At 40.3% G+C, this 14,514-nt stretch overlaps 1 protein-coding gene across 1 annotated transcript in view; it reads left to right on the forward strand.

Moving 5' to 3' along the window:
- The window catches only part of hsd17b12b (hydroxysteroid (17-beta) dehydrogenase 12b), a 32,891-nt gene that overhangs the window by 12,311 nt on the left and 6,066 nt on the right, over positions 1–14,514 (forward strand). Inside the window, exons 2-10 of the mRNA XM_049561963.1 lie at positions 2,397–2,443; positions 4,266–4,341; positions 5,071–5,178; positions 5,500–5,564; positions 7,311–7,355; positions 8,960–8,994; positions 10,015–10,096; positions 10,828–10,893; positions 11,026–11,175. Of these exons, the coding sequence (XP_049417920.1) occupies positions 2,397–2,443; positions 4,266–4,341; positions 5,071–5,178; positions 5,500–5,564; positions 7,311–7,355; positions 8,960–8,994; positions 10,015–10,096; positions 10,828–10,893; positions 11,026–11,175 (674 nt within the window). The remainder of the gene's footprint in view (positions 1–2,396; positions 2,444–4,265; positions 4,342–5,070; positions 5,179–5,499; positions 5,565–7,310; positions 7,356–8,959; positions 8,995–10,014; positions 10,097–10,827; positions 10,894–11,025; positions 11,176–14,514) is intronic.

Consider the following 14,514-nt stretch of genomic DNA (forward strand, 5'->3'; position numbering starts at 1 on the left):
TGAGACCAACGCATTGACAAATTGGGGGTGCCAACACAGAAGTCTCTTGCAAAAAAAACCCCAAACTACTGAGTCTTCCAGCAAAAAAGTTGGCTCAGCTTTTTTGGCCAAACTTTTCTTTCAACACAACATCATTCAGCGAGACACTGCAATGGCCAATCAAATACATCCAAGCACTCATTCCCAGTATTATACTCAGGCTATCTCATTCACTGTTTGCACTTATACGTATAAAAGTACAAACTGTTACCACTTCCAACTCATCAAACACTGATGCTTGGTCAGTGGCCCACTGTCGCCCATGCACAGAGGCACCCTTTAGTGGCAGTATGAGATGACCCAGGCAGTGGCATTTATTGACACTCTGGGCAACTTCTGTAGTGTAAAGAACGAGAACGTCTGCAATGGGCGGGAGGGGAGGTGGATGGGTCAAACAAACTCTGGACTTTCACCCAGGAGCCTGCTGTTTGTGTTCAAGATTCGCACCACAGAGTCCTTGCAATGATGCATGTAACGAGTGTACATTGACACACCATCCCTGAACGTCTAAAACTGACGCAGGAGGATACCTAGTGCATCATTTTTGGACGTGATGGGCCATGGACCAAGTGTTGGAATTTGATGAGCTGGGAGTGAGAATGTGTTGAAAAGTATTGCACTATAATTAGTTTATAACTCAAGTAAAGTCGTGAACCAGGAGACTAACAACATGTGACCTATGCATTGCAGGTAGTCCTTCATCATATGATGGGACGCCCAACCATGATTCTTTTCCTTAACCTGACCTAACCTAACCAGTAGTGACACAATTTTATGATATATTGTGGTGGTAATTCATAAGATATCATACAAAGTGTTGAAGATATGGTGTGTTCTACTGTTTACTTGACAGTCATCAAGACGATGAGCCATGCTTTTTTTTTTCTCTTTCATGGGGCCTCTTGGGTGAGGGATGCTGACTTAATTACTCTAGCCTCTATAGATGGATTTCATCCTCTTACATTACCTATCCTAGTGTATAAAAACAATTAATTTTTAATATAAAACACTAAGTCTGTAAATTCTGCTGAGCCTGGCAGCAGAGTACAAATAACACCAAACCACGATTGCATTTCTTTTCTCAATAGCGTTCTAATCTTTCGTCGACCTACACTGGTGTTAATTTTTTTTTTTTTGAATAGAGACTGCACTTATGTTGGTGTGCCTTGCTGATTTAATGAGCCCAAGAGTCTTACCACGCAATTACACCTAAAAACTTCAAATGAAGAACAATACACAAGGATAAGATGCTCTTTAAGCCGGGCCTTCCAGGTTACACGGGGACATATTCTAACGTCCTGACTCTCCATCCCACTCCCATCCACTTTTTGTTATATTTAGCCAGAGGTGTGATGAATAGTTCCTTCTGAAAGATGGGAATTGCTAAAAATAGGCCGCTGCTGCTGCTGCTGTTTGTGCCAGGCAGTTCCAGGGCATCCGTTCGCTCGACTGCCACTGATGACAGAGAGGACCTAACTTTCCCTCTCCTCCTCTCTCTATTTGTCCTCCTTACTCACCTCGACTGCTCTCCGTGTACCTTTTCCTGCAGTACATCTATCTACGCTGACATTCAGCCCTTTACCCTTGAAAGTCAATGCGTCTTATTTTTCTAAAGCTTTTTTGTGCTCGGGCCATCATTGCTGCACTTCCCAGAGATCAGTTATCCGTCAAACAGCCCACAGCTCTGACATCTCTATCATCTGCTTTCTGTGGTGCTGAAGCTCCTGGAGGTGGCGCTCTTTGTCTGTTCATTCAGTTCGGTTTTTGCAGTGTTGAAATTTGTTTCCCTTTGTGTTCTGTTTTCATCTTGATTTCACACCAAGGAAGATAAAGAATAAAACCTCTTCTTATGAGTCTAGTCTTCCTGGAAGAGTGGAGGCTGTTACAGCAGCAGATTAATAGTTTGGTTCTGTGATGAGATGTCCAACGATCAAATGGGTGTCCATATACTTTTGCCCATATACCAGAGACTTTTATTTCAATGACAAACACTCAGTATTCAGTGTTTAATTATGTCTGTATGTTTAGTGTAGTGCTTGTCTCACTGTTTGTTGTCTATATTAATTTTTCATCCTGTTGTATGGATTCATCTCGATGATACATTAATGTAGGACGATAAAAATGTACAAAGACAGTTTAACTGTGCTCACTCAGTTTTAATGAACAAGCCAATTGAGCCCTCGTTTAATGTTCATGGAACAATCCATAGGCTACCTTTTACTTGTACTGTGAATTTGTCACTGAATACAGACAGGCATGTCTTGCTTTATTAAATGCTGTGTGTTAATATTTGATCGGATCAGTATACACAGTACTTTATCCTGCTAATTTAATCTCTGTCTTTTTTGCCCTTGTAGTTGTGACAGGAGCCACAGATGGGATTGGGAAAGCTTATGCGGAGGAGGTAAGAATCCATGGACTTCTTACCTAACCCCTAACCCTTAACCTCTAACAAGAGAAGGAGGCAGTCAGGTGGAATTAATTTTTGTGGCGGTCAAACACATGTACGCAACATTAAATCATTCATAAAGGTGGGCTTGAAAATAGTTTTGTACCTTTTAAATGTTGGTTATGGTGAGCTTGGACATTTACATTTGTATTTGTAATTACTTGTCACTTCTGTTTTGGATGGTTTTACATTCATCGCTTGCAGAGTTATTTACTTGAGTCTGAATATTTTGGCTTCTATGAACTGCAGAGTTTGCACATTTATATCCATGCCTTCAAGCCTTATTTAATTCCATTTCAACGTAACCATTTAGAAATGCTAGAGCACGTCGCCTTTACTCAGAGGTTCCAAACCGTATTAGTCTGATGTATCCCCACAGCCCTGTTAGATGAGCTCAGGTATACCTTTGATACCGTACTTTATGTTCCAAATGTTTTATTTTTAATTGATTTTAAACTAGATGCCATTTAACATTAAAGAAAAGTGCATATTGTTTTACAAATTCTACTACTGAATGATATTTAGATCAGTTTAGTCAAGTATTCATTCATACTGCTGTTAGAATGGCAGAAGCTGGATATTTGACCATTTGTCCATTACTTTTGCAAACTATTTGAACAGTGAAACTTTAAGTTGTATTTTAATGATTACTTTAGCTTTTGATTTCAAACATTTGTCCAATACTTCAACTGTTACAACTTCTCTGTCTCTTCTTCTGTCTGTTCATTAAAGAGATTCAACAAATATTTAACAAAACAAAATCAACCACAAATTACACATTTAAACAGCTCCCACAGTCGCAAAATCCTAAATGATTGAGTTGGGTTTTTTTCCCACCTGGACCTTTATGCTCTGCCATTTCTCCTCTAATCATCACGCTGTAACCTGTGACAGGCTGTTACGATACCACAACTATCACACATTCACATATATGTAGTTTTTTGTCGAGCCGCGAGCGTCACATAGGTTTACATTACCAAAGGTTTATGACAAAATCACTTGACGATACTGACTCCTGTGTGCGCCCGGTGAGAGAGGAGAGGGAGAGACGCTGTGCTGCTGCCAGAGGAGTCGCTGAATGAGTTCCCTCTGAGCGGTAAGTCACTAAAAGAGTCTGAGAAGTCCGGGGCTGTTCATAAAACATTCAGGATGCCACAGTTTATTCCACACTACTGAAGCTGCTCCTCTTTTTGGAACCAGTGCAGAGTCTGTAATAATTTCACTTTCAGCTATGCTTGTTGTTGCTGTGGGTAACAGTATGACGTCAATATGTCAAAGTCGAAATATCGCAAGGATCATGATGTGAATTTTTCATATGATGTTAAAAATTATACCGGTATTATCCAGAACAAGATGATCTGGCACATCCCTATTCCAGAGACTCTCATCGGTCGCTTACGGGTAACCTTTTTTTCTCTGTTGTTGCACAGGCAGACCAAATGCCTGTGCATGTTTCAGTCACAGTTTGAAGGCACGGATCTGAGTGCACAAACTTGTGAAGTAAACTTTTAAGATTTCTGTAGACTTGTAAAAATAAACTTATTTGATTGAATGTTTGCAACAGAAACTATAAATCAAATGTTCAAGTTTACAGAACAAGGAATACAGTCACAAAGCTCTATTTTCAAGCTCACCTTAAATGATTTAATACTCCATGAACACACTCTTTTGTTCAGTGCCACTCCACTCTATTAATATCTTCAGACTGACTACTAAAATAGTACATGTGTGAAGTGCACAGGTGTCGCCTTTGTTGATATGCTCTTTGTGTTTGCAGCTTGCCCGCAGAGGCTTTGCTATCGTGCTGATCAGCCGCTCTCAGGAGAAGCTGGATGACGTATCCAAGGCCATTGGTGAGTAGCACGAATATTTTGGCCTATTTATTTTTTTGAACATGCAGCGTAAAGGCAGACAAATATTGCCAGGCGATAGAAATGAATGCACAGTGACGATTTTTGTAGACAATTGCTAATAAATCAAAGTGAAGTACAGCTTGTAGCTCAATATATTTAATCCATCAATGGAACTAATCCCACATCTTGCAGTCGGGGGAAATCAGCAGTACCTGTGATCCAGAGGTACAAGACTAATGTATTTCATGTGTTAAGTATGACGGCTGCAGGAGTGGAGTTCAGTCCTAATGATCCGTGCTGCTGTTCAGCCTCATTCATCCTGAACCCAAAATGTTGCATCCATATTGCACTGTGTGATAGTCCAGTAGGGCTAAATGACGAACGACTAAATGATATTGCATTGAATTGCGTGTTTTTTCACAAGTGATCCTTTTATAGAGTGGAGATTCAGCAGGACTCTTATGCTCTCGGTTATGAGGCAGTAAAGCCTCCTGCTGGAGCTGAAAGTGAATCTGTCCAATTAAATGAAAGCTTCCTCTTAAGGGAGGGATATCCTCATTGATGAAGAAGGATTATTTCAGGGTTTAATTATTTTTTCCTCTGCTCTGGTCCTCCCTTTCCAAGTGACTATTTGTTGCCAATGTGGTCATTCATAAAAGCTTTACACAAGTGAGTGCTCATATATTTCATTGCCTCTTTTATATATATGCAAATGTTTTGTGCCCTCAGCAAGCAAATGTGGCGTGGAGACCAAAACGATCGCAGCAGACTTCAGCACCGTAGATATCTACTCTAAGATTGAAGCTGGACTTGCAGGACTGGAGATTGGAGTTTTGGGTAAGAGTGCAGCAGGTGCTTAGGCCACGTCACATTTCATAAAGTTTAATTAGTTAGTCATATGAGATGGCAAATTCAATCTGAATCACTGCCTATAGACATCAGCGATGCTGTAAAATCCACTGAGTTAAATGTAAGTTTTTACATGTCATGATAAAGGTTAATTTATCCTGGCTTCTTCAGCCCTTTGCTGCCCTCCTAAGATTGGAAAGAGGAATAACACTCTGAACTCCACATTACAGAAATGTAATCTTCTTTTCATCCATCACTTTCACATTATGCAGTATTTTGAACGTGCTGTTGTTTTCCTTTTATTAACAGTGAACAATGTTGGAATATCTTATACTTACCCTGAATTCTTCCTCAACGTCCCCAATCTTGACACAGTAAGTTTAAAGTTTATTATTATTGTTCTGTTATCCATGAATGTGTAACTGTTTGTATCACACAGGCATACAAAGAATAAAATGTTGGTAAATCATTTCACAAGATAGTAAGGAATGGAAGTGATAATAATGGCACATTTCAATGACATATAGTTTATGTCACTTTGTCTTTGTTGTTTTTAATTTTTAATTTTAAACCAAGCACAAGTATGATGCAGAACAACCACTGCTCCATCCAGCTTAATCTTGGCAAGGTGCTGGAAAACACCAATAAGTCCAACCTGGCAGAAAAGATTTCCACACACTTGATTTGATTTGATGTGATTCGTTTATTGAACGTTTAAAAAAGTAATAATGAAATAAGAGAATATATTGTCAAAAAAAAAACAACCTACAAAACGGAAACAATAAATCATGAACAGATGTACAATGAGAAACATAAATGAACATTTCATGTCCTAAAAGGAGCAGGAAGAAGCAATATGGTTGTCTAGCCCCACCCCCAATGCCAAACTATACTAATACATCACTAATCAAACTGTTACATAAACACACTCTCCTCACCATTGATCAACAGCACATTTACACCACTGCACCTCTTAATACTTGATAACCAATATTACCCCGTGTATAAAACAAATACCAAAGTACGAATTAAGAATACTGACAACAGTCTCACCCTGAGTGTGCTTTACATTCCCTCTAATCATTTCTGTACCCTGTGAAGATCCTGTCTTTGTACCTCTCTTTAAACTGTCTGATATCTTTACTTTGTCTAATTTCTTCACCCAGTGCATTCCACAAAATCACCCCACAAATTAATACACAAATACTTCAAAATGGAGGGAAAACAACGTTGTTTCAAATGTAATCTACCTCTTAATTTGTACCCCCCTCTCTGTCCAAGAACATTTTTTATACTTTTGAAGTTATTTCTTGCTTTGTACATGACATGAGGCGAGATGACTTCCATCTATTGAGTGTTTCAGTGGAAGTATCTGCAAATAGTCTGACAGGCAGTCAAGAAGTAACAGAGATGCGTGCGCCTGCAGGTCAGATTCTCTGTCTGTACATTTATACATTATTTTGTGCATTTATTTTGTAATTTAATTACTGTAACTAGCTGTTCTCAACCCTACACTGAATAGACAAGAGTGCTCATGTGCAGGTAGACAAAATCGAACTGCACTAACTTGGCCAGCTGAGTAAGACCTCATCAAATATTGTACTTTTTTAAACTGTAAAATAAAATAGTTTTTAATGACATAATGTAGATATACTATCTTTGCTTACCTAAAGCAAGCCAATGTGATTTTTGCTGTCTACTGTGGCAAATACTAGACAAGCAAAGTGTAGTAGCACAGTAGCACAAGTAGAGAGGAGTCATAATTACACAGCAGTCACTTCCTAAAGTTTTCAAACGTACTGGTCATACCAGACTAGGAAAGGTTGTAGAAGCAAAATGTGATTGAGCAGTGTAGACTTTTATTGCTTAGGAGTTAAACTTTCCATTTGTTAAACAATATGTGCTGTTTCCTCTTTAAAGAAGCTACACAGAACCACCTTCCTCATTTCAGCAAATAATTTCTACCATCTTGTGCTGAGACAAATCACAAAATAACATCTTAAATGCCTGAAGCTGACACTTGATGACTAAAGTCTACCTTTCTTCTGAACAATATGTGTAAGTGAAGGCATAAGCACACGACCCAAGTTGTGCTAATGTTCCTGTTCTTCTTGTTTCAGTTCATCGACACCATGGTCAACATTAACATCACATCAGTGTGCCAGGTGAGTGTTATTATTCTGTTTATGTAATTTAGGCTTTTTGATTTAATATGTAATGTTTTTGTTGTGCAAAGGAGGAAACATATTGAAGTTAATAATTGCAAAAGTACAGGGCTGCAACTTATTATTATTTTCATTGTTGATAATCTGCCTGTTACATTCTTGATTAAATGTTTTGTATGGAACATTCAGAGCATTAATACAGCAGCAAACCACTTTTTGCAATGTAAAGATGTCATGGCGTAATGGCATCCTGGACGGAAAATGAAGTCGCACTACCAGTGTGTTATAATCTAAGCTTCCCTGTGGTTTACTGTGGTAAGCCGGTCCAGCCAGGCGAACATGTTAGTGCACCTGTGCATCCCACTGGCTAGTTTATCACTGGTGGTATGCATGCTATGGCAGATACCGCTGATAACTTGATGGCGTAGTCGCCCACCCTCTGGTTCCCCGCGGTTAACACCGTTAGCTTTGACAGTACTGCTGCTGCTGTCAGCACGTTTTATGGAGTTAGCTCAGCCACCTCCATATTGAGAACTGTGTACAGGCCACTCATACACTCTGAATTTCACAGAGAGCCACTTTAATGATTAATTGTTTTGTCAATAAAATGCCAGAAAATGGTGAAACATGCCTGTATAATTTCCTAGAGCCCAAGGTGACGTCTTCAGGTAGTGTGTTTTATCCGACCAACAGTCCAAAAAAGTCCAAAACATTCACTTCATTAAAGTGTATGAAAAAGAAAAGAACCTAACAGCAAATGTTTGGCTTGTTTGCTTCAAGAAGTTACTAAAATTAGTATTTGATTATCAAAATTGCTGCCAGGTTATTTTCTGTTGCTTGATTAATTAATTAATCGACCAATCATTCAGCTCTTCGTAAGTATTTCTCCTTCAAGTTTAGTAATGACTGGAGGCACCTTTGGCAGGACAGCATGTATGTGACACTGCAGGTTTCACCAATGTATCCTTGAAAAACTGCTCAAGTTCATCAGAATTAAAAATGACGAAGTTAAAGATGTGTGAAAATGTTCTCAATACTCTTACATGGTCAACTTGGAGATCCCCAGCAGAGATTATCTTAGATAAGTGGTTCAGTGTGCACATCCTGGGCTCTGTGGATACAGACTTGTAAATGTTTGTCATTGAGACGTCTGGGTTTCCTTTGAGTAATTAAGTTCGTCCAAGTGGATTCAAATGGCTGAGATAGTTTGAGCTCCGACGTCAGGTAGTCCCACAGACTGATAAAGACACACACACAGCACAATGACAACGCATAGTCAGTCACTTCTGTCCCTCTTCTCCATGTTCGGCAGCTCCCAGAGCAACAGCTAAAGTCCACCTACTCTCTTTACACTTAATTTATGTCGTTCAATATTTCTCTGAACTGCTCCCTCAGCTATCATTATCATTTCCTCTCTCTTTTTGTCTTCTCTCCCCAACCACCTCTCCAAACACAACCCACGCTCACACTCGTTTACAAATGTGGATGCACACCTCCGCACACTTGTCCACCACCCACACACATTAACTGACTTTTTTGTCGGATGCTTTCACTCTCTCTCTCACACTTGTCACTTTCTGTCTCTCTTTCCGTTGTTTTTACAGATGACTCGTCTTGTTTTACCACGAATGGTGGAGAGGTACGTGTATTTGACTTTCGCACTAACATATTACTGGTGTCTGTGAACCTTCAGTAACTAACGCCAGCACAAATGAATAAAGGGACAGTCCACCCCAAAATACATAATATTCCTCTTTCCTGTAGTGCTGTTTATCAGTCTAGATTGTTTTGGTGTGAGTTGCTGAGTGTTGGAGAAATCTGCCTTCTCTTTAGTTTAATGGAACTAAATGGCACTCGGCTTGAGGTGTTCCGTGTGCCAAAAAAGGATGTCAACAGCAATGTCTCATTCCAGAAATCACAGCCCCTTTACTCAAGATAATCCACAGACTTTGTTGTGAGCAGTTTCATGTAGGAACTATTTTCTTTCTATCGAACTACACCCATCAATGGTATCACTGCCCCCAACAAAGAATTGTCCTAGTTCACCAGCAGTTGTCACTCAGGGCCATTAGTTGACTAGAAATACAAAACCATACTAATGAACCTTCATTAATATAGGCCTATATTTTATCTTATACTGCACGTCACACACTGAGCGAGCCGCCTGTTAATGACGCTGTGGGCTAATGGGCATGTAGCTACTTCCATGTTTCAGATGATACGTCGTGTTTGTAGTCAACCAATGAAGATGAGTTTAGTCAGAATACATGCACATCTTTTAAGTCTTTGCTTCAGCTGATTTCCACAACTCTAATATTTTGTGTTGTAGCTGAGCAGATTTAAGTTTCAAAGCTGTCATGTGCTTGGCCATCAGATACACATACAAAATTATTTTTTTCTCAAACCATCATCCACCTCTACGTCTGATTAAATATTGTATGAAAGCACCAGAGGCTGGAGCAAAAAAAAACCATCAGCTTGTAAACATTCAGGTATTGATGTTACAGTATCTTTGATCAATATTTCCCAGCTTTTCTTTGATGTACAACAAGAGCTATTTTGCCTCAGCTTGCAAGCCCACATCGTACCATGTTGTCCTATCATTGTTGGATTGATCTCAGGCTGAAGTGTTTGCTGCATGTCTCCTGTGTGTTTCCAGAAAGGCGGGCGCCATCCTCAACATCTCATCTGCCAGTGGGATGTACCCTGTTCCTCTCCTCACTGTCTACTCTGCCTCCAAGGTAATTGCAGTACATGGTTTATGACCTTTTCTTCAAGCGTTAACCGATGCAGACGCATCCCTGCATCATGAACGGCTTACATTGTTCCATATACTGTGAGGAGAAAATCATATTTGTCCTCGTGTTATGAATTGTTCTGTATAATCCACCAGCATACTACTGTACATTGAGGCCAAACTTGTCTGCTGATGACGACGGATGTTAGATCAACATTTATCTGGGTGGAGGCACTGTCCTTTTTCATATTTGCTGTTTTAATTGTTGGATATAAATAAGTCGCTGACTAACTCAGGTCCCGAGGTAGTGTACCAATTAAAAATGTTTATAGGAGCATGTGGCATCATAATGTTTTATAACCGTCTCATGTGTGTTTGTTAGCTTAAAAACAGCCTGCTGTTCACACTTTCAGCTGATTAATTTGCTGGTGTCTTAATACTGGGTCATGTTTATCTACTACGTCCTGGTGTCTGCGATGCAAGTGCATCCAAAATCCATCCAGGGTAAATCTTTACTTTAATGCTTAATTTAACGATCAACTCAGTTCATTACACCTACCATTAACATTGTGAGAGCACACTGTACGTGAACTCCTTGTGCACTTTTCCTCTTTGCTAGTTTTTGCACTGCACATTTTGTGTTGAATAGGTTCTTGTTCTTTAAAGAATTGAAGTCCAGTGGCTTTTTGGTGTTTGTTGCAGTCTTTTTCTCACTGAAATTTTTATCTTACATAGGCATTTGTGGATTTCTTCTCACGAGGACTGCAGGCAGAATACAAGAACAAAGGCATCATCATCCAGGTAAATCATGAACCAACCTTAGTTCTTCTGCTACAAGCCCAGTTTGGTGGTTCATAACTGTAGTCCTTTTGCAAGAGTTAAGGCAAAATACCTGTTGTCTCAGCACTGTTGATTTTTCCCCCCTCCCCCCAGAGTGTCCTGCCATTTTTTGTTGCGACCAAGCTGAGTAAAATCCGACGGGCTACGCTGGACAAGCCCAGTCCAGAGCGCTACGTGTCAGCTGAGCTTAACACGGTGGGGTTACAGACCCAGACTAATGGCTACCTGCCCCATGCCATTATGGTAAGTCTTGGTATGTAACAAACAATCTAATGCAGGTACATGTGGTGTATTCTTTTCCACTCTTACCTCTGGGCTTCAGTTTGATTTTCACGGAAAGCATGCCTGTGTTGAAATGGATGACCAGTTACTCAACCCGTGTTATCTAAAATTTGTGAAGAAAACTTCCTCACATGCCTCAGGTGAAGCAAGATTCCAAAAACCAACAAAATCAGTCTCCATTGACAAAAATGATTTAAAACAGTAATTTTACCACGCTGAACATGAGAGCTGCTGGTCTTCCATTGCCTCGATCGGTGGTTTGTTTGTTTGTTTGTTTTATTGTGTGTCTTCGGTGAATCCAACCTCTAAAACGGTGGTTCCCAACTGGTGGGTCCTGGTCTAAAAGTGGGTCAGGGGTCCATTCTGATTGGACTGCAAACGACTCGCAAATGTGTCAACATTGTAAAAAGCACACTTTATTTTAAAGTACAGTGAATTTATGGCACAGAGCTGTTATGTTGAAGTGCCATTTCTTGCTGTAGAACGAGTGAATAATAGACAGATACTTGACAGAGACAGTGAAGAAGGCAAGGCAAGGCAAGGCAATTTTATTTATATAGCACCATTCATACACAAGGCAATTCAAAGTGCTTTACAAGAGAAATACATTAAAAACAATAGATCATTAAAAACAAAAGCTAAAAGCAAGACAATAAATAGTTAAAAACAGTACAGAAAATACATTTAAAAAGCAAACAAAGCAACAGCAGGCAAATATAAAAACAATAGCTACAGATTATCCTAACAATAAGTTACATATCTAGTTCACTGGTAAGCTGCAGTAAATAGTAATGTTTTAAGCCCTGATTTAAATGAGTTGACAGTTTCAGACGACCTCAGATATTCTGGAAGTTTGTTCCACAGGCGGGGAGCATAGAAACTAAAGGCTGCTTCACCTTGTTTGGTTTTGATCCTGGGAACACTGAGTAAACCTGTTCCAGATGATCTGAGGGGTCTGGATGCTTCATAGCATTACAAGTATATTAGAGATGTATTCAGGCCCGAGACCATTTAGTGCTTTATAGACAAGTAACAAGATTTTAAAGTTTATCCTTTGACACTCAGGAAGCCAGTGCAGCGACTTAAGCACTGGTGTAATGTGCTCCACTCTCTTGGTGTTGGTGAGGACTCTGGCAGCAGCGTTCTGGATGAGCTGCAGTTGTCTGATTGATTTTTTACTCAGGCCTGTGAAGACACCGTTACAATAGTGCAGCCTGCTGAAAATGAAAGCATGAACAAGTTTTTCTGTATCTGGTTTAGACAGAAATTCTTTTATTCTTGCTATGTTTTTAAGGTGGTAGTAGGCTGATTTAGTAATTGTCTTAATGTGACTATTGAAATTTAGGTCTGAGTCCAGAACTGCACCAAGATTTCTGGCTTGATTTGTAGGTTTTAGTGTCATGGCGTCAAGGTGAGCACTGACTATTGATCTTTGTTCTTTGGGGCCAAAAACAACTATCTAAGAAGCTCTAGACATGACCAAGCGCAAGTGTGATGCTGAATATATTAAACTGTGTGGACCTTGAATTAAAAGCCCCTTTTACACTGCCAGATTTTCCATTAATGTTGGGCCATTTTGCAGGCAAGATGCGAGCGTTTAGACACACAGAGCCGGATTGGCGAGTTTATCCGAGGTGCCCAATTTTCTGCCTCGCAGGGTAGTCATATTGGCGGAACCTTTTTGGTTTAAAAAGAACGAGGAGCCCTTCTGCAACGGGAGGGGCTGTTGATGACGCCGCACGTGCGACCCACTGGTGGTGGATAAACAGGAAACAGCTGATAGCAGGAATTAGCGAGCAGTTCGTTGCAAGAGGGAAACACAAACCTGACAGACACTGTAAATATGAGCAACTGGGGAGACAAGGAATTGCGCACCCTCCTTGCCCTCGCAAACGAAGAGGCCATTAACCGTCAAGTGAAGGACGGGCCGACTTACGAGAGAATCGCCGAAGGACTGACCAGCCGCAGCTTCCCTCCCACGTCACTGTTTACGTCACACGCTGAGCTACACGTTTTGTTACTCGCTCACTCCCCCCATTGCCCCGAAAAAGGCGCATTCTGTATAAACAAAAGTACGTAGGTGGCATTTTGCTGCACTCCCTGATTTTGTTTTTATACTGCCAATGCTGCAAGTTTGCACAATTCCTATTTAAAAAGGGCTTTTGATTAAGGAGAAGTCTGGACCCTGTGGCTGGACCAGCGGAGACCACTGCCCTAAAACACCAAAGTCATACAGTTACACAACCCCTCCAAGGTGTTGCAGTTGCAACAGTTAACACAGATTCAGCCAATCTCTGTGAAAACTGGGCATCCTTGCACTTTTGTCCAATCACTGCAACTTTACTGAATCGCATTTCAGACTGCTGCAGGATTTGTGTTACTATTTCTGGAAAAACAAGGACATAAAACGTCATGATATCTCTTTGTTCATGATATGCAAACATAAAGACAGGCATTAGATGCTAACTGTTATGTCATTTGCATGTACTCTAAACTGATCACTCAGAATAACTCAAGTTCTACTGAAAGTGCTTCAGCTTAACATAAAATCACACTGCAGGCCACATCTCCCCCTGCACATTATCGTCCATTTATATACTCAGCAGGATCAACTGAAATGTACCTTGAGTATCTGATGGCAGTAAATGGTAGGGGGAGCACATAAGAGTGACACCATTTTAACACAACTGGTTTCTCTGTAGCAGTAATAGAGTCAGAGTCGAGGTCTGTCGTGGCAGCAGGACAGAAACCTCATCAGGCTGCTATTTCGTATTATACAAAAGAGCTTCTACCTGCTCATCTCCATTCACTGAATTTATGTTGTGTCAATAGTTGCTAAAGCATCTATCACAAGGTAAACATCATCTGAAATAATGGAGTGGGATGCTCCAGTACCCTGCAGTGTTGCCTGCATCCTAACACAGTAATTACTCTGTAGAGACATGAGCATCAGAAAAAAACGAGACGCAAAACACAAGTTCAGATTATTTCCAGGAGGTGTGTTCGTTTTAACAGAGGTTACTGAGAGTAACAGTCACTCTCTCCCTCCAGTTACTCTGTGCTGTGTTGAACTGTGTGACCTGAATATCAATGATCATGTTTATTGATATACACATAAATAACAACACCATCCGTTAGAGTATACAGGTGGTCAATAAATCATTCAGCATATAAAAGCCTTTGTGGATCCTGTGCAGTCGACAGTTATTTTGCAGACGTCAACTGGGCACATATCTCTCCTGTCATCCACCCTTACATTTCACTAAACCACGAGCAGCAGACCAGTAGCGTCTGCTCTCA

Source organism: Epinephelus fuscoguttatus, linkage group LG2, assembly GCF_011397635.1.
Source record: "Epinephelus fuscoguttatus linkage group LG2, E.fuscoguttatus.final_Chr_v1".
NCBI classification, from domain to species: Eukaryota; Metazoa; Chordata; class Actinopteri; order Perciformes; family Serranidae; genus Epinephelus; species Epinephelus fuscoguttatus.